Source organism: Lates calcarifer, linkage group LG2 (genome assembly GCF_001640805.2).
Source record: "Lates calcarifer isolate ASB-BC8 linkage group LG2, TLL_Latcal_v3, whole genome shotgun sequence".
NCBI lineage: Eukaryota > Metazoa > Chordata > Actinopteri > Centropomidae > Lates > Lates calcarifer.
The window spans coordinates 15,771,916-15,790,811 of NC_066834.1; the positions used below are offsets into that span (position 1 = coordinate 15,771,916).

The 18,896-nt window shown below is 40.0% G+C and overlaps 1 protein-coding gene across 1 annotated transcript in view; it reads left to right on the plus strand.

Moving 5' to 3' along the window:
- Window positions 1-14,794, plus strand: part of adamts17 (ADAM metallopeptidase with thrombospondin type 1 motif, 17) — an 85,527-nt gene extending 70,733 nt beyond the window's left edge. The window contains exons 17-23 of the mRNA XM_018692940.2: window positions 490-647; window positions 2,309-2,468; window positions 5,688-5,823; window positions 7,008-7,212; window positions 8,123-8,275; window positions 9,603-9,780; window positions 10,550-14,794. Coding sequence (XP_018548456.1) covers window positions 490-647; window positions 2,309-2,468; window positions 5,688-5,823; window positions 7,008-7,212; window positions 8,123-8,275; window positions 9,603-9,780; window positions 10,550-10,701 — 1,142 coding nt within the window. The 3' untranslated portion in view covers window positions 10,702-14,794. The remainder of the gene's footprint in view (window positions 1-489; window positions 648-2,308; window positions 2,469-5,687; window positions 5,824-7,007; window positions 7,213-8,122; window positions 8,276-9,602; window positions 9,781-10,549) is intronic.
- The last annotated feature ends 4,102 nt before the right edge of the window (window positions 14,795-18,896 follow it).

An 18,896-nucleotide genomic window follows, 5' to 3' on the forward strand; every position in this document is an offset into this window, starting at 1 on the left:
CCCCCATAGCAACAGTGCTCCCCAGTGAGGTTGGGCCTCCATGGTGCTTGTTCTGCAGAATCCCTCACATGCTTGATTGGATTGGGATCTTAAGAGTTTGGACAAAATATTTAACAAATGAAAGAATGCAGTTGGTTCCTAAATATGGACCTTTCATTATAGTTTATTTAGTCAAACTTGTATGTTTTTCAGTGGTTTGTAATGACTTAACATTTTAGTGATATTGACCAGGGATGTGCGTAGTTTTGTTGTATACTGTAGTTGGCTGTACAGGCAATACTCTATAATAAAAATTATTGTAGGATTTACATTACACAGAAAATGTACTGTGCAAATGATAATGTCTGTTGGACAACCAGGAACGAACCTGTGATATCAGTTTAGTTAGAAGTGGTCATAAATGGGTAGAACAGGTGTTTGTTATTTCATGTTCAACATGGGGGTTTTCAGGAGAAGTGGTACTTCTGACATCCTGTGTTTTCCTCACAGCCCTGAAAGACTCTGGTAAGAAATCCATCAACAGTGACTGGAAGATTGAGCTTCCAGGAGAGTTTGAGCTGGCCGGGACCACAGTGCGCTATGTTAGAAGGGGACTGTGGGAGAAGATGTCTGCCAAGGGACCCACTAAGACCCCCTTACACCTGATGGTAAATGCATCAGTCATTCTGTTCTTTGTTGTTTTATCACAATATACCCTTAATTTCACATGATATCAACTTGATCATATCAAACTTGAACTGAAAATTAGACATGCGCTTGATAGATTTGCCTACCTGTATGTCATGGACATTCTCTCTTTTATTTGATCGATGTATCTTAGAATGTGAAACATTGATTCACAATGGGAAACCCACATGTAGATAAATTAGAAATAATGTTTACCTTTTTGATCAGAGCCCAGCTGAGTTTTTGGTCACTTGGGGGCACATTAAAAACACAACACTAATAATATTAGCTGCTGCTGATAACAGCGTTGTCGAGAGCACTGAGACTGAACCAAAATAGTTAAGCTGTGGGCTGGAAAACCAAAACAATGAACTGAAAGAGGCTAAAAGGCTCTGGAAACTACAACAATGGAGCTTTGGTTTGGTCGCCATTATTTCTTAACGTTGGAGATTATCTTGTCTCTCAGCACTGGCATCATCTTTGTTGTAATCATGTCAATAAGGAGCAGACTCTCAGAGGAACATTCAAACATCTTGTAGAACCCATGCCACAAAGAATTGGAGCTGTTTTGAGGGAAAAAGATAGTAGTAGTGTGCTGTTCCTAATAAAGTGTTTGGTCAGTGTTTATCTACACTTAATGCGCTCAAAATAACACACACAGTCATGCCATGCAGAGCTGGAGACATGGCTGAATAGCTGATTACACTATTAGGCATAGCTGTAAGGCAGTGGTCTGGAGTGAAATGAAAGCTAATGAATCTCATGTTAGGGATCTCCATCTGTGCCTAACAGCATCATCTTCAATAGACTGTTATATCTATGAGTGACACTGAGCTTACTACTACACTAATGTGTGTGAATGTCATAAAATCCTACATTTCGTGGTGTTTAATACACATCAAACATCCTCATATTTTTGGGCCATTTGAGTCCTTAAACCATTCCCAGTTGAAATGTGTTTGTTTCAAAAACAAAGAAGAAAATGAGTTTTCTTGCTTTGTGGGTGGAAAAACTAAATTAACCCTTCAACCCTGGGATTTTCTTAGTTATCAGCTGTTTTGTAGAACATTTACTTTATTGTTTAAAGTCATTGTCCTGCTGTATCAGTGTCAGCTGGCAGGTAATGCAAAATGATATGCTTACAAACAAATGGTCAAAACCTGTAGGAAACTGTTGGATAACACTAATAACATTAAATACAGGATTAGCACAGGTTTATTTCAGTTAAAACTCTGCTTTTATCTTCACTGGACAATATTACTGTTCTTCCAGTTTGGTTACCTCCCAGGTGCCTGAGTTTCCAAGCACTGGTGCCTGGTGATTTATAGAGTCTTTCCATAGTGGGTGGGATAGTCGTGCAGAACCATGCCATTAACAGCTGTGAGGGGTTTTTCCATTACATTGCACAGCAAAGGTAAGTTTGTTTACCGTGACGTGATGGTGCATTGGAGGTTTACTAGTCACAAACCACAGTAAGAGCCTGTCACTTGTAGGCTTCTTCAGCTCAGTGTGCTCCAATAACTCCTACAGTGACAAATAAAGATACATATAGATACATATATAAGACATATAAAATGAGTGAAGGTTGGTCAGCTATAGATACAGCTTCTCTTTTGTTTAAACCTCTCTGTCATGTTACCAGGTGCTGCTCTTTCATGACCAGAGCTATGGGATCCACTACGAGTACACAGTGTCCCTGAACACATCTCAGGACAGGAGCAGTGAGGAGCAGAGGGAACTAGAGTATCTCTACATCTGGACACACAGCAGCTGGCAGGACTGTACTGTCCAATGTGGAGGAGGTAACACACACACACACACACACACACACACCACACACACACACACACACACACACTGAGATTTACATGCAAACTATCACTCATGGTTGCACACACACGTCATCGCATTATGTCATTAAAATACAATCTCTGTATAGAAATCAGGTCATGTGAGCAGTAAAATCATGTTAGGTTACAGCAATGAAAATAGTAGAAATCTCATCTGGTTTATTTTTCGTCTAACAATAAAGTTATAAAGTTTGTCATCTCATAAGATATGCATCTGAAAATTAGCAGGTTTGCTTCTTGTTATTATAAGACAAAGATAAAAGTACAACATGTTACCAAAGATTCTAACTTAACACAAACCTTAGTTTCCCAGTTATGTCATGTGTTTACAGAACCTGATCAGCTACTCACTGTGCTGTGTGCTCCTGATGTCAAATCATTCATGTACATGGGATCTCAAGTCTAATCCACCACTAAAAAGTGATTCACTGAGCTGCGGTGGGCTTACCCCCAGCTGCTTCGTTGACTACTAATCCAGAAGCACCTGACCTCATCTCCTGGATAAGATTATGAGATCATTTCTCATAATAATTAGGTAGTGAGTCATGATCACAAGAAAGTCTCTGTGTTTTTTCTTTGCTTCTGCAGGGAGCTGCGCTGTGTTGCGACCTGTGTAGTCCCCTCTGGGTATACACTAAGAGAATATATTAATTACTAAAGGGAAGAACAAATACATGCACTAACAGAAGTTACAAATATATCAGGTGGAGACCATCAGGTGTCCCTAATGAGCCATCGAGTTCCACTCCTACCAACTAAGAATAGGCAGCTGAGGCAACAGTCTGCACAGGCCCACAAACCTGGACAGTATTAGATTAGGAAAACATGTGCAGATGGTGGGGTCACAATCTGGCATGAACCACATCAATCAAAGGATCCATCCTGCTGGTGTAGAATATTTTCTTATACACACTGGCCCTCTTAATAGCACCTGTGTAGTTCAAATGGTTCGACCAAAATGATAATATGTCACAAGGCCTCACAAACCACCAGATGCCAATACAGTGCCTTTGAGATGAGGTAAAACTTGTAGCAGCCGTGTCAGACCATCATGTCAGCATGGACCGCAACCTCTAAGGAATGTTTTCAGAACCTGGCCACACATAATTCTGCCTGTTCTGTGGGAAAGGTGTATCTAATAACTACTAGCACTGAGGATAGGTGTCAATGAATAATCATGTCAATAAAAGAAACTAGAAAATTCCTGGAGAATTTTTTAATGTGTCTGCTGCTTGGTGCGTATCCAGGATAATCAGCTGTCAGCAGTAAAAATGGCCTCAATAAGACTAAGTTAATCAGTCTAATTAGCCAATCACAGTCAGCTTAGTCCATTTCTGCCCAGAAACTGCTGAGTCATCGCCAACTGCGTAGTAACTGGTTGCTATGGTGACTGGGGCCAAAGGTGGTGGGTGGGGTGGAGGGGGAAAACCACACTGTAACCCCAAGTTGACAACAGCTCAGGACCCAAAACTTGCCATCAAAAATGCCCTCACAGCTCAAACGTACAAGTCCTATCAACAAAATTTCACAGTGATTAGTATTATATGTGTACGTACTGTTTACAGTTTAGGCACAGACACAGTTTTAAAACACCCACCATCTTTGTTTTTAACAAGAACTTCAGAGCTCAGCTTAACATGGCAGTCTGTAGGACTGTCGGTCAGCACTGTCTGTGCTTTGAGGCTCTTTATTCAAAAACTGTGAGTTGTGTTGCAATGGGAGTCCACTGGGTGAAAAACAATACATTTCTCTACATCTTCATATATAAAATGTCTATGTAGGTTTGAAATTGTGGGAATTAAATGAGGTTTGAACTAGATTTTTCAGTAAATTTTCAGAGGTGGCAGATGCCCAAAACATTCTGCGCTAAACACACATTATAAAATCTGAAACGGTAAAAAGAAAAACAAAAAAACATAAAACTTAAATTGTGATTTCATAAAAATTGTAATAGCTATCAAAATGCAGATTTAATCTAAAAAAGTCTCAAGTCTTGTGACTTGTTTAAAGTTTCAATCATGTTTCTATGTGAATGATGAAATCATGTGGTTCAAAAGAGGGGTGGATTTGATCATTTTGGCAACAACTTCCCATTCATTTTCAATGGGAAATTTTTCACAGTTTTTTGCAGTTCATGTCATCACGGTTAATAATAACATTACTAAAAGACATAACATATTATTCCCATGTTTTGAAGCATGTTTTCCCGGGGTTCTGTCAAAGCTGCAGGACTAGTAGCATGCCAAAATTTGTATGGAAGAGGAGTAATAACAAGAAGAATAAACACATCAGATTACAACATGTGTCTGTTGAGCTTTGCACAGCAGGCACATACTCATCACTGACATGAATAAAAGGGTATTGGGCGATGTAAATGGGCAATTGCAGTTGTGTTAAAAAACGTCCACTTAAATGCTTGTTTTTGCCACTGACAGGCTGAGGTTGCTATTGTAGGTGACAACATTATGAATATGATTCCCACAAAGATAGACCTTTTTATTAAAGGAGTAAGATCTTTTTGTTTAACCAGAAACATCGCTATATATCACTATCAGACTCCAATAAGGCCCAATAAGGTTTCAAAAATACTGGAGTTATCCTTTAGGGAGAGGCTGCAGGAGTCGGATGGGACCGACTCCTGCAGTTTGGACAAAGAAAGACCGGTGGAGAGCCAGTTCCTAATCCAATCCTATGATCAGCAGCATATTAGATAAGAGCAGGCTTCCCTCTGGACTCACACATACACACACAAAGGCAGTCCTATCTCTTAGGCACCCCCTTGCTGATTTCCTGAACAGCTCTTTCATCCTCTCACTGCTTTGTAATATTAGTATCCAGTGTTCAAAACATTTCAATTTACAAGGTCAGGTGCTTCTGGATTAGTAGTCAGCAAAACAGCGAGGGGTGAGCCCACTACTGCTCAACCTTCCTCTGTTTAATGGCGCATTAGAATTTATCTTTGTGCTTAAGATCCTGTGTAGCTGTATGATTTGACTTCCTGGGCACACGTCATAGTAAACTGATTAGGTTCTGTAAACACAACACGCTCACAAAAGGTCCCGACATTGGACCAAAAACTAACCACAAATTGAGCTCCAGTTAATTTGTTCATAAACCTCTCAGAACAGATAGGAGTGCTGACTCTGTTTGTGTGTGTTTGTGTGTGTGCAGGTGAACGGAGGACAGTGGTTTCCTGTATGAGGATAGCCAATAAAACAATGGAGGTGGTCAACGATAGCTACTGTCAACTCGAGAACCGACCACAACCCCAAGTACGACTCTGCAACACTCACCCCTGCCAGTACCGGTGAGGCATTCGCACACACCCACAAACCCAAACACACAGTATTTTCCCTAGCTACTGGTTGTTTATAGAAATAAGTAAATTAGGAATGATCTATAAAACTGAGGTTAATACAACTACTTTTTAAACAATTCACTGACAAAACAGTTGCTAAAAGTGAGCATGTCACTGTCAGAATGTCACTTGTGGTATATACAGATACATATATATAATTCAGTAATTTAACCATGTTAGATTATCTCTGGATCACAAGTATCAGTGAATGTGTCTCGGCTACAATACGGAGACACACTGACAAAGCTCAGAAAACACTCCGTCAAGTGTAATGGACTGCGTTCATATGGCACTTCTCTAATCTTAATGATCGCTTGAAGCTTTATGCTACAAGTCACATTACACACACATTTATACAGCTTTCAGCCCTCAGTCAGGCATTTCTTCTTACCCCCAAAATGGAGCTTCTTGTAAAGCAGTTTCCAGAGTGTATGAATCTTAAGAGCCTGCCTGTTTGGTGTTTCAATGTGTCTGGGGAAAACAGACTTTGAGGCAGTAAAGAAGTTGTTGCCTCAAATCTTCTTTGTGGTCACTTTTAAGTTCAGTTTAACCAAATATACTGCCCTCCTGTTGCCACATTTATAAAACAACAATTTGATCAGCACTGCAGTGCAGCAGCTTGGAAATGACCAATAAGTATTTATGAGTTGTGATTAGATCATTATTTCATACTTGTTCCTCTGTCTGATAACACAACCAGGAAAATGACTACATCATGAAATTAGCTGAGCAGAGCAGGAGGAGACTGAACAGATGTTTAACAGACACCCAGTCACAGTTAGTCGTTTGGCAACAACTTCTTTTTCTGTAATTACTCATTTTAAATGTTGATATAGCTGACTATTTAAAGTACACCTGTTGTCATTAACCTGTACTGATGTTAATGTTACTAGAAGACCCAGATGTTCGCTGTGATGCAGTTTTTTCTGAACTGAAAATAGAATTAAGGGGGTTAAGCTTTTTCTGTTGTTCAGATGTTTCACTAACAATAATCACCTAGATAATCACAGAGTCTTTTCACACAAACATGGTATTTTAAAAGTGAGACAAAGTGTAGCTGTAATCTAGCATTCAATCATGTCCATGTCATGTTGGTTATAAATTGTATATAAACACGTAGGTGTTTTTCACAGGTGGGTGACAGGTGAGTGGGGATCCTGCTCTGTCACCTGTGGTAAAGGTCTCCAGCAGAGGGAGGTGGTTTGTGTTTACCATCTGCAGAATGGCTCACTCATCCACACCAGGGACCTGTACTGCCAAGGAGGAAAACCTCCTGTCCTGCAGGGCTGTGAGGGCCGGCTGTGCCTCACTGTGTGGGAGGCTTCAGAGTGGTCCAAGGTATAACACACACACAGTGCTGGTGTAATGTGAAAATCATTGTTGGCTCTTGTCCTTGTTTCCCATTAATGATTGACCCTTGAAGGGAATCATGCTTCCTGTTCCTGACTGATAACAAGTATAGACCATGAGATGTATTCAGTAAGTGACAGAAATAAAAACTTGTAAGTTATAGTGTTTGCTTCCTCTTAGAGCTTCCTCTTTGACCTCTACCAGTCAGAGGGGGTGACTATAAGAGATTCTTAAATTATAATCACAAGTTTTCAAGATACACAATTTGGGAATTATCCAAACCTCTATAAATTTGATCCAATGTTGACCAAATGTGGATATGCAGTGTTGTGTGTCATTTTCTTGCAATCTTTTGCTGTTATGAACACAGCAAGTGTTGCTTACTCCTCTCCATCTTGTCAGGTTTATTTATACAGCAGCAATTCACAACAGAAGTTATCTCAAAGCACTTTTCATATAGAGCAGATCTAGAGACACCCAACAATTCCCACCATGAGCAGTACTAGGTTAGAGTGGAGGGAAAAAAACTTCCTTTTAAGACCTCAAGCAGAACCAGACTCAGGGTGGGTGGCCATCTGCCTCAACCAGTGGCAAAACCCAAACCCAAAACACTGAGCTACTTTTCAAAGATCACAAATGTGGGTATCAGGTTGTTTCAGTATAAACAACACTGCCCCTGTTTATCATAATAATGTCAAAAGTAGTCAAAGTAAAAATATGTCAACCAGTGTCAAGGTGTGGATCTTCTATGTGTTTTAAGGGACAGAGGAACAAACTAAATTTATATGAGGCTGTGACATAGTCTTGTCAGGATACATTCTTAATCTAATCTAATCTAATCTTTAATCTTTTTATTCTCCATTATTTTCTCTTCTTCGTTTTCCCTCACTTCCTCCAGTGTTCGTCAGACTGTGGTCAAGGTGTTCGCAGACGGACAGTATCATGTACAAACCCTCAGGGTCTCTGTGATCCTCTGTCCCAGCCTACTCAAGAGGAGCCCTGCGAGGACCACTCCAAATGTTATGAATGGAAGACTGGAGACTGGTCCAAGGTACAACCCCATCATTCATGGGCAGTATGGTTAAGACGCAGATGGATAAGGCTCAGATTAATTATCAGCTACAGCTACAGAAAGTACAGTAGTTAAAAGTTGAAGCAGAAAGTGTGTCTTTGATACCAGACAGTTTGGGTAATCATTTTCCTCTTCACTTTGTTTTCTCTTTGAAATATGTTTGGCTCAGCTGGAGGTTTCTTTCCAACTTGCCTGATCATCTCAGTTATCCTTAAATATTTTTAGATTTGAGTAGATGTTTCCCAGTCAGTCTGTCGTGCTGCTGAACTGACACCTGCCATTGGCTCCTATGTCTTCTCATGTTGGATAAGAGAAATGACTTTCTTTCTTTCCTATGGTTTGTGCCATTGCCTTAAGATATTACCTTGTCCAAACTTTAGTCTATACACCTATTGTGTTAGATTCTAACTGTGATCTATGTGTTCCTGTGTCTTTGGTTATCTACATACCACAAGACTGTAACTGTCCTGTTCCACTGAGATACAGGTCTGTGTAACTCACTCATTTATTCTTCCAACTCAAGAATTATTTTCTTGGTATTAGTTTCAGCTGCCAAAACTTAAATCCCTCTGATGACTGGTCCAGATGCTGTTGTTCTTAACACACATAATCCCTCTGTAGTGGTGAAAAGCAACAATTCCTCAGACAAGCAGGGAAAAATGACCTTCCCCTCACCAGCCTTAAAAGAGCTGCATGAAATCTTCTAACAACGCATCATTGGAGGCTAATTGCCCTGGTAATGGGTACCTTGACAGCAGTGAAGAAATGTAATGCTATACAATGTGTTGACACCCAAGGACATTTTCCAGTCCATCACTAAATCCTCCTGCCTGATGGTGGCTATGACTTTTTAAGAATATTTATAGTTATTGAAGAATACTATTTGTCATTAAAATTGGCTACAGATTTGGTTACAATTTCAAAAAGCATTTACATTATTACAGTTTTCATACAGTTGTTAGGTCACATTTAGGAAGGAAGGATCACTAGCTTCTTCATGCACCAGATAACTAAAGAAGCAGCTTTTTGGTTGTTTTCTTTGTTGTTTTTTTATACATCCACCAGATGGCAGCAAGAAATGACAATCGTGGAAGTGTGGGGTAACATGGGCGCAACAGATGTGTAAATTTATTTTACATACTACAGAAAAGCAATCTGTGTTTCAAGTTTTATCAACATAAACAGAATGATTTAGTTGAATTCAATATATTTTCTCTGTACCTGAGGTATATAGAAATTTGAAATGAAAACCACCTGTGTTGACTACAATCACCGACACTCCGCATCCTTTCATCTGCTGTTTCAGTGTTCGTCATCCTGTGGGAAAGGCCTGCAGTCACGAGTTGTCCAGTGTATGCACAAAGTGACCGGTCGTCATGGCAACGACTGCCCAGTGACACTGAGACCACCGACCTACCGACCCTGTCACCACGGTGCCTGCAATGAGAAAATCAATGTGAACACCATCACCTCCCCCAGGCTAGGTGAGACACTCATCTCAGGTTTTAAGATGCGTCACTCATTGACAAGAGTACAGATCATAATTGAAGTCCTAAGTGCTAGAGTTGAAGGCAACTGGACTTCTTTTGGGTTCCTTGAAGATGTTTCACCTCTAATCCAAAAAGGCTTCTTCAGTCCTGAGAAATCCAAAGTCCAAAACTTTCAGATTAGAGGTGCATTGGCTAAAGCAAACAACAAGCATGGTTAGAACTTCGTAAGGGAAAAGATTGTGTCTTTTCACCCACTTTGTCACCCATTGGCAAAAACCTAGAATTGGTTGATTCGAAGGCAATTACAATCAACATATTTTGGAATTGTTTAAACTGTCCATCCATCCATTATCTATACCACTTATCTCTTAAGGCTTGCAGGGGGCTGGAGCCTATCCCAGCTGTTAATAGGCAAGAGGAAGGGTCCACCCTGCACGGATTGCCAGTGCATCACTGGGCCAACACATATATATAAACCATTCACACTCACATCCACACCTACGGGCAATTTTAGAGTCACCAAATAACCTAACCTGCATGTCTTTGGACTGCGAGAGGAAGCAGGAGTACCTGAAGAAAACCTACCCAGTAACAGAGAGAACATGCAAACTCCACACAGAAAAGCCCTAGACTCAAACCCAGAAACTCCTTGCTGTGTGGTGTCAGTGCTAACCACTGCACCACCACTGTGCCGCCTTTGTTGAAATTATGATGCAGCAAATCTCACCTCTGAATATTGACGCTCTCCTTTCCCCCGCTCCAGCTGCTCTGACCTACAAATGCATGGGGGACCAGTGGACGGTTTACTGTCGAGTGATCCGAGAGAAGAACCTCTGTCAGGACATGAGGTGGTACCAGCGCTGCTGTGAAACCTGTAGGGACTTTTATGCCAAGAAAACACTGCACAAGAGCTAATGACCAAACACACCTACTTTCCTCTCAATAGCGCTCCATTGTGTGAATGTTTTTAATATTGTTGAATAAGAAAACAATCTCTATTATTGATGGAATTTTGTGTATTTAAAAAAGAAAATGGCAAGTACACGAAAGTGTACATTTGAAATGGGCTCATAAGCTTCTAGTTTTGATGAAGACTTGAAAATGTCCAATATTTCCTTTGCTGTACACCAAAAGAAAACAAAAAATGGGGGAGTCTTTGGAAAGCCAATCTGGGTGGCTTTATTGCACAGACTGATTGAAAATAAGTGCTTGATTTTGAAGTAGACCTTTTCTGGCAGGTCTATCAGATAACATGGGAGTTAGCCAGAGCTTTCCCCTCTCCTATCTTTTTTAATTATGCTCTCCATTGTATCTTTTTCTCTGTTGTACTGTATTGTAGTTAATTGTTGCAATTTCAAATTACTAGTCAATAGGTTTATATATAGGTGAACTTATGATACTTAAGTATTAAGTATACTGTAATAATATGTAAGTATTGATCAGGAGCCATGGAGAAATACTGTAGGATTACAGTGAATCAACCCAGCTAATGATAGGAGACCCACTGATCCACCAGTCTGTTTGAGGACCGTGGATAGCCCATGTAGCAGAACATGGTGGAAGCATAAACTTACACTTAAGTGTGTGACATATTGTTTCCTTTCAGATGCAGTCCAGTTGATGGATTTAAATTTTTTTGCCAGCAATATTACTCTGTTAATTCTAAGATTTGTTTAAATTCACCACTTAAAGCAACTGCGTACCTCAGTTGTAGTTGTTAGGCCTGTACATAGATGGGGTTGGCATGAGCAGTGAGAACTGACACCTTTCATTGACTAATTGAGTGCTTGTCATCCTGACCATCAGCATGGTTTAATTTGCTTAAATCATACTATGCAGCCCCAGGCAATTGCAATCCAACTTCATTTGAAGTATACTGAGGCCTTTAGGGATGAACTCTTAACTCATAACTAGTGCTTGTAAACCAAAATTAAGTTAATATCAAATTTATATAAACAAATCAAATCTAAACCTTTTGATTCCACGTTACATTTCACCATCATATCTGACAAAGACCCAGTTTATATGTTGTTTATAGTGTCTCATGTTCTGAAGTCCAGATGTCAAATTTAAACACTTTAGTTGTACCTAGGCACATGTATGCATCTCTGTTGGCCATATCACCAGTCTGATTACAGTCAGCCCAGGCTACATGCAAATCAGGGTCTATTCTGGTCCAGGGGATGGTGGTAACGCACCTGAAGCTGCAGAGGAAGAATAACTTCTGCTCTTTAGCAGTTTACGTACAATAATAACAGTTTATTTTGCCAACAATTATCCATAGACAGTGCAATCATATGGATGAGTTGTATTTCTGAACTTTGTGTGAGAAGTTTTATGATCTTCCCAGGATTCATTTGCTCTTCTCCCTCACACTTAAAGATAACTGCTCACTGGCTGCTTTTCTCCCCACAGTACACTTGCAGTATTACAGTTTTGGTACTTATTACATGGGATACTGTATAGGCAGTTACATTCCCTCGAAAAGTCACTGACATTACTATTGACACATTGAGTATTATTATTGAATTTAAAGTCAAATATAGATATTTTCTTATGCCTGTTCAGATGAGAAGTGATCCTAATACTAAATCAATGTAATAGGTACTAGAGTGGCAAGAAAGTGGACCCTTTGGAATGATCTGTGTTTATGTATAATTTTTTCTTTTTTATATTTTTCTTACTTAAAACATTGGCAGATCTTCATCTAATTATGAGCAAACACAATCTATTTTAATGATTATTTTATTGTTCTCGTCCATAATGAATAAATCGTTCAAACATAATGTAGGTTGGAGCCCTAGGCTAATATAACAAATAAAAACTTAATTGGACTCAGGAGTTAGCAAACTCCAAACTGGACTCCAGTCAATGGAACAACATTAGAGGTGCAGGTCAGAGCTACTTTAACTCAATCTTTTTAAATTAGCTATTCACAAGAAGTGTCTGCTGATGTGAACCAGGCCTTGCAAAAGGGAGATCTCAGAAGATTTATGATCAAGGATTTGGGATCTGTATGACTCCAGAAGTACACTGAGGTGAAAAACAAACTCTGGAATAACAGTCTTACAAAAATTACTGAGACTGGCTAACCTCACTGTTCATGACTCCATATGCCAGTCATGGAGCATGGTTACATGGAGCATGGTGTCCATGGCAAGATATCACGGAGGAAGCCACTGCTCTCCAAAAAACACAAAGGGAGGAGGACCCTAAAAATAGAAATAGATCTACTACAGAATGGCTTCAAACAAAGAAAATCCTTTAGAGAGCCATTCATACCAGACATCCAGAGAATAATGAGTCCAAGCATTTCTGTGAGCATGAACGATCCAGGATTCGTCCTGAACACTGTGACGTTCTGACCTGTAATGCCTGTTTGAGATTAATGCTGCCAAAAGAGGTTTGACCAGTTATTAATTCTAAGGGTTCACTCACTTTTTGCACCAGCACTTTGGATGGTTAGTGGGTGTGTTAGTTTGTCACTGATACATTAATCATATTTTGTTTCCCTATACTTGTAGATTAAGATCAGATCACATTTAATGACAATTTAATGCAGAAAAACAGGGAATTCCAAAGGTTTTACTAACACTTTCTTGCCACTTTTTTTTTTTAAAGCATTTCAAGAATAAAGCAATGGGACTGCTATCAGATTGGCCAGACACATATGGAGGTGGTTGCACATTGCGGTAGGCTTGCGCTGCACAGTGTGACCATGTTCTCAAAGAGCAACTTATCAGTAGCTGTTTCTCTTCTTTTATTGCTGATGTGAAGTTCTTTAGCTTCTCACCTTGTTACCAAATTGTCATGGCTTGTTGGTTGAGGCACTGTCTCAGACCTTTTTACGTTGTGAAGATTTAGATACACATCACGATAAAATGGGTGATTCCTACCTATTATTTCACTTACAACTCTTCGTCAAATGGGAAAGGCTGTAAAGCCTGTACAGTTTGCATATCACACCTGCAGTATGTAGTTGTTGATGTTCTGTGATCAAATGTTAATTGTCCTTTTGTCACTGGTACTGGTTGCAGATGCAGCAGAGACACTGCTGCTTAGGCTGATGTTAAGTTACTATATAAGTTGAGCTTCTTACAGTAAAAGTAACATGAGCCTCATTAGCAAGGCTGCTGAAAGGCGACCTACAGATGCCTGCACATGAAGGCAGTCTACTTGAGAGTAACCTTTATCGTCTCGTAAATTCCCTGAGATGCACCATGTTTGTTGACAAATGTGGACAAACATTGAAAACTTAATATCAACACTATCTGTCAGCAGCAGCTGCTGTTCACAAACATCATCAATGCTTTATCAACCCCTTTTCAAATAGTCATAGAGCTGACATGCATCTGTGTGTGGAAGAATGTGTGAATGAATGAGTGTGTGTGTGTGTGTGTGTGTGTGTGTGTGTGTGTGCGCGCGTGCGTTAACACAAAGGCCTCAGTCTTTTCCAAGGGGTTGAACGGTGCTATCTTATGACCTGTTTCACTATTGTGGAATTCAGCTTATTGTCAATGATGGTTGTACTGTCATTGTTAACAGTTATCTGTTTTGTATGTTGCAGGGTTATTTAACAACGTTGCCTTTTATTGATGAGTCTTTTTTCCTTTGGCTGATATAGTGAAAATATGCTTAATTATTCCTGTACTGTACTTTATTAGTTGCAGTATGTTCGGTACATAAACTGCCACTACATGTATTTTATGGTGCTGATTTGGAGCTGAGTAAATAATCTGTTTATACAGGGATTTAACCATTTGTCTGTTGTTCTGTGTGATCACACTATATTTGTACTGTCATCCACTTTGTGTCCAATATTCAACAGACCATTCTGAGAAAGAACCTGAATGATTTGATCAAATTTTACTCTATTTCAAGTCTACTGTAAAGTTGATTCTCTTTTATTTTGTTAAATAATAAATAATGTGATTTTACATGGAAAAACAAACCTTTATGACCCACTATTGACATATGTGGATTTACCATTAAACCAGAATGCAGACTGCTCTTTTCCTCTTCCTGTCCCCACAGCACACTGCCATACACTGTTATAGTAGAATATTAATAAATGCCTAAATTCACTATAACGTAGTTGTAGATAAGGACATCTCAAAGTATTCATATTTTTATTTTAATTTTATAACTATAAACTCATAGTCAGTATATAACAGAAATTTGGGGCTCATCCATTCTTTCTTTTGTCCATGTTCAGAGGTGGGTTGAGCCAGAAACTGTAAACGTTTTGTTACTTTGTGATAATAGTGACTCAAGTATTATTAAAAATAGTCACCAAAATAATTACTTGAGCAAGAGTAAGAAAGTATTTCATAAAAAGACTGAATATTGAGTAACTTTGATCTAGTAAGATGGAACCGTTCGTTGTACATTGCTGCAATGTTACGGCAGTTGTAGGCTTAGTGTGCTTCAACTGTACAGTCCAAAACAAGCCATAGTAAAATCAGCACAAACATAAATAAGAACTTTTCCAATTCCAATTCTGCATGACTCAATGTTTGAGTTCTGCTCCCCATAAATCCAAAAGGCCTTCAGGAGGTTTGAGCCACTATCCATTGTTGTCCTGATCACCTAACAAAGCAGCAAGGGCATCAAATGTGTGAGAGTCTTCCAAACTATGAAGACCTCTCTAAAGAATTCTGGTCTATCCAGTGACAAGTGACACCAAAGTAACTGTAACTCAACTTTTTCATAATTGTGCTGTTAATGCTCCTAGCAGCCTCCTGAATTTTTAAGATTAATGTTTTGTAAGGTTTCTCTCATATGCATGAATGATGGCACCTCAATCATAGAGAATGGTAGTTTGGATTCACAAATGAAATTAAGCAAAAGTATGTCAAGCATTGACTGAGCTGCCCATGGAACTGAAATGCCACCTGTGACTTTTACATTCTTTGTAGGAGGTTCACAGTAGAGAACTATTTTCAGGACTCTATACGGGCTGTACACATCTTCAATTTGGATGAACCCTCTTGAAACAAAAAGTATGCATTACAAAGAGTCCAAGGTGTTGACCTGGTCTCCCCAAACTCCCCAGATTCCAATTTGATCCAGCTTCTGTGGAGCCTGCCTATTATTGTGTAGGGTCCATCACGTGCTGCCAAAACAGCTCTGACCTGTCAGGGCACAGGACCCAGGCCTCCATGGGTCTGGCTTGTTCAGTTGCATCCCACAGATGCTGGATCAGATTGGGATCTGGGGAGTTTGCAGGCCAGGTCAACATCTTGGGCTCTTTGTTGTGTTCCTCAAGACATTTCTGAGCAGTTTTTGTGGTGTGGTGGGAGCACTGTCCTGCTGGGGGAGGCTGCTGTTGCCGTGGGTGGTTGGGTAGGTGGGTGGTAAGTGTCAAAGTAACATCCAAATGAATGAAGAACCTAAGGTTTCCCAGCAGAATGTAAGAGACGATCAATGATATTCACTTCACCTGTTGGTGGTTTTAATGTTGTGGCTGATTGGCGTGTACTAATATAGATACAGTCAGTCATGGTATGAAATAAAGACTGGCAGAAAACAACAACAATGATAACCTTTCTCAAGTTGAGTACTAGAACACACTGTGGCTATCTGCTTCTTAAAGGGCGTGCCTCACACACCTCTACCTGAATAACTGGCGCATTTTCAAGAACACCGTGTCGCACTCGCCATCGGCGCACAGGCGGAGGAGGTCCCAGTCGTCAAAGTGTCCGCTTAGTCTGTCAGCCCTTGGCAGCGCGCGAAAGTCCGACATTTTGACAGTTCGCTCGTTCTTGGAGTTCGGATACATATCGCCTTTCAACCCAATGGAACACCCTCACATCATCCTGGCCGTGATTCATGGAGACGGTAGGAGACGCCGGAGTTTCCGGCTTGGCGGGGACGGGGACTCGGACTCCTTTTGATTTGAGAACTCTGTTCATACGGACGGTATTAAAGGGACAGAGAGAGTGACTCTGGGATTTGGTTTGAGTGGGGTGTTGATACATGTACTGAGTTTGTTGCACTGCCACGTGTTGAGTTTTGTGTTTTATTGCTTGTGCGTTGTGTGCTTTGCTGGTTGAATAAGGGCTCTGTTAACTCTTGTAGGGTTTGAAGGTTTTACAATCCTAATCTGTAGCTTTTGTTGGGTAGACCCTGTCAGTCAACAATGGTTATATTTAAACCTTCAGATCAAAGTTATTGCTAGGTCAGTAGTCGCTGGATATTGGTAGAGACATGTTACCCTCTCTACGCCCCCATGCACCTTGCGTTTTGTGAATTAGCTGAGTGGTTTTCTCTATTATACATTAAATTGTTGGCGTATGTACCTTTGTTTTGCTGTCCTGCGTAACTTAATGTTGGTTTTATGATTTCAATTTCTGGTCTACAGTTTACAAACACAGCTTTTTCTCTCAGTTTTCTCTCTATGAGTCATTTTCATGAATGGCCATAGGTAAACCATAAGAGCGTGAGTCTGCTGACCACAGTCAGAATTATCAGCAAAAACAACAAAACATGTATGTGATGGGCTTATATTACTCATGCCACAGCTCTGCTTATGTCTGATGAACAAGCCTACCACTCCAGGCTTCATAGTCATAGAGTAAATTATTATTTGCTAGTGTTGGCTTTTAGCTCCCACACTAGTGTAGTTTAAGGTCACTTTTTAACACCATGTATCATGGTAACATCCATTCCACACATATGAGCACACTCATGTTTTCAAATCTAGGTTAATTTAAGTTTCTGTCTCATTCAGATAGGTTAGCTCAATGAATTTACACAAAATAGAAAGGGGATGTCCATGTACTGACCAATTTGTTGTATCTGGTAACAGCAAGTGCAGCTTTTTTAAAAATGTCTGTCGATTTTCTCAACAACTGCTTATCCAAAAAACTTCACAGTTGACCCTGCACTTCCTTGGATCCTCAGCAAAACACCTGCAAATTTGCAAGTCGATCAGTTAAGTGGTTGTAGAGGAAACTGGAATACAGACAGACAGAGATTCCTCCACATATAAACAGAGTTATCTTGGTCTATTGGTTGAGTTTATCCAGATAATAATTCTAATCTTGTAATAACCTGATTTCAGCTCCATGTTGATTTTATTAAACAGATTAACTGTGGCTCAGTCTATCACGCTCATCACAGGCTTTTCACTGCAAGTCCTGGTTTTCTGGACCTGATATGATCCTAACAACACACTCATACACACACATCCCTGTAAGGTGTCACTGCGTATTATTTAAGGACAAAGTCATATTGTTCATCAGCAGAATAACAAATGTGTGTCATCTTTCTGCAGCCAAGAACGCACAGACCAACAAATACTACTTTGAAAAATAATCCTCCCTGTCAGTAACCTGACTGTTTTCTGTTGCAACATGATTGTTTTATTTTTTTGTTTCCAGTGTTGTGGTGTGTGTTAGTTCTGTGAATTGTGTTTAGTTTCACAGCATGACGATGGATCTGGGAGGACATTTGAGAATTTAGGGTTGATATTGGAAACTAGAACAGAAAACTTCAAACTTATGAGCTTGCACAACTGCTGAGGTTACCTGGAGGACAAGAACACTGACTTTGTTTTGCAAACTGTACAAGAAACAAACAGAATGAGCCTGCCAGTAATAGACCTGTCCCAGTGCCATGATTAACTGTGTGTCTGTGTATGTGTGTGCGTAACAGACGGAGCGAGAGTAAGGGAGACAGTTGTGATAGCACAAGCTAGATTAATGAATATTTTGTTTGTTTTTCCTCTTGCAGAAAATTTGTTTGCTGTGTTCTCTTAAAGGGAGCTGCTTCAGGACAATCAATCATCCCACCCAACTGGTGCAGGAAAGAATCATTCAGCACTATCACAGGGTGAGCTCACTCCCCAGATGGCACCTCACAAAATGTGTGTGTGCTTTCCACCATGTTTGTGCCTCAGTGTGGGTTTAAGTGTGTGTCTTTGTCTGAGACACACACAGACACACACAAAACAGACAGAAAGCAGGGTGCTGAGGCCTAAATGATTTTCAGACTGATTCATCCCAAAAGTGCTTTTGCAGTCACACATACATGGGCTTGTTTACCTTGGTCCTCCTAATATCACTGGCCACACATTAAATCCAGCTGGACTGCAGTGAGTCAGCTGG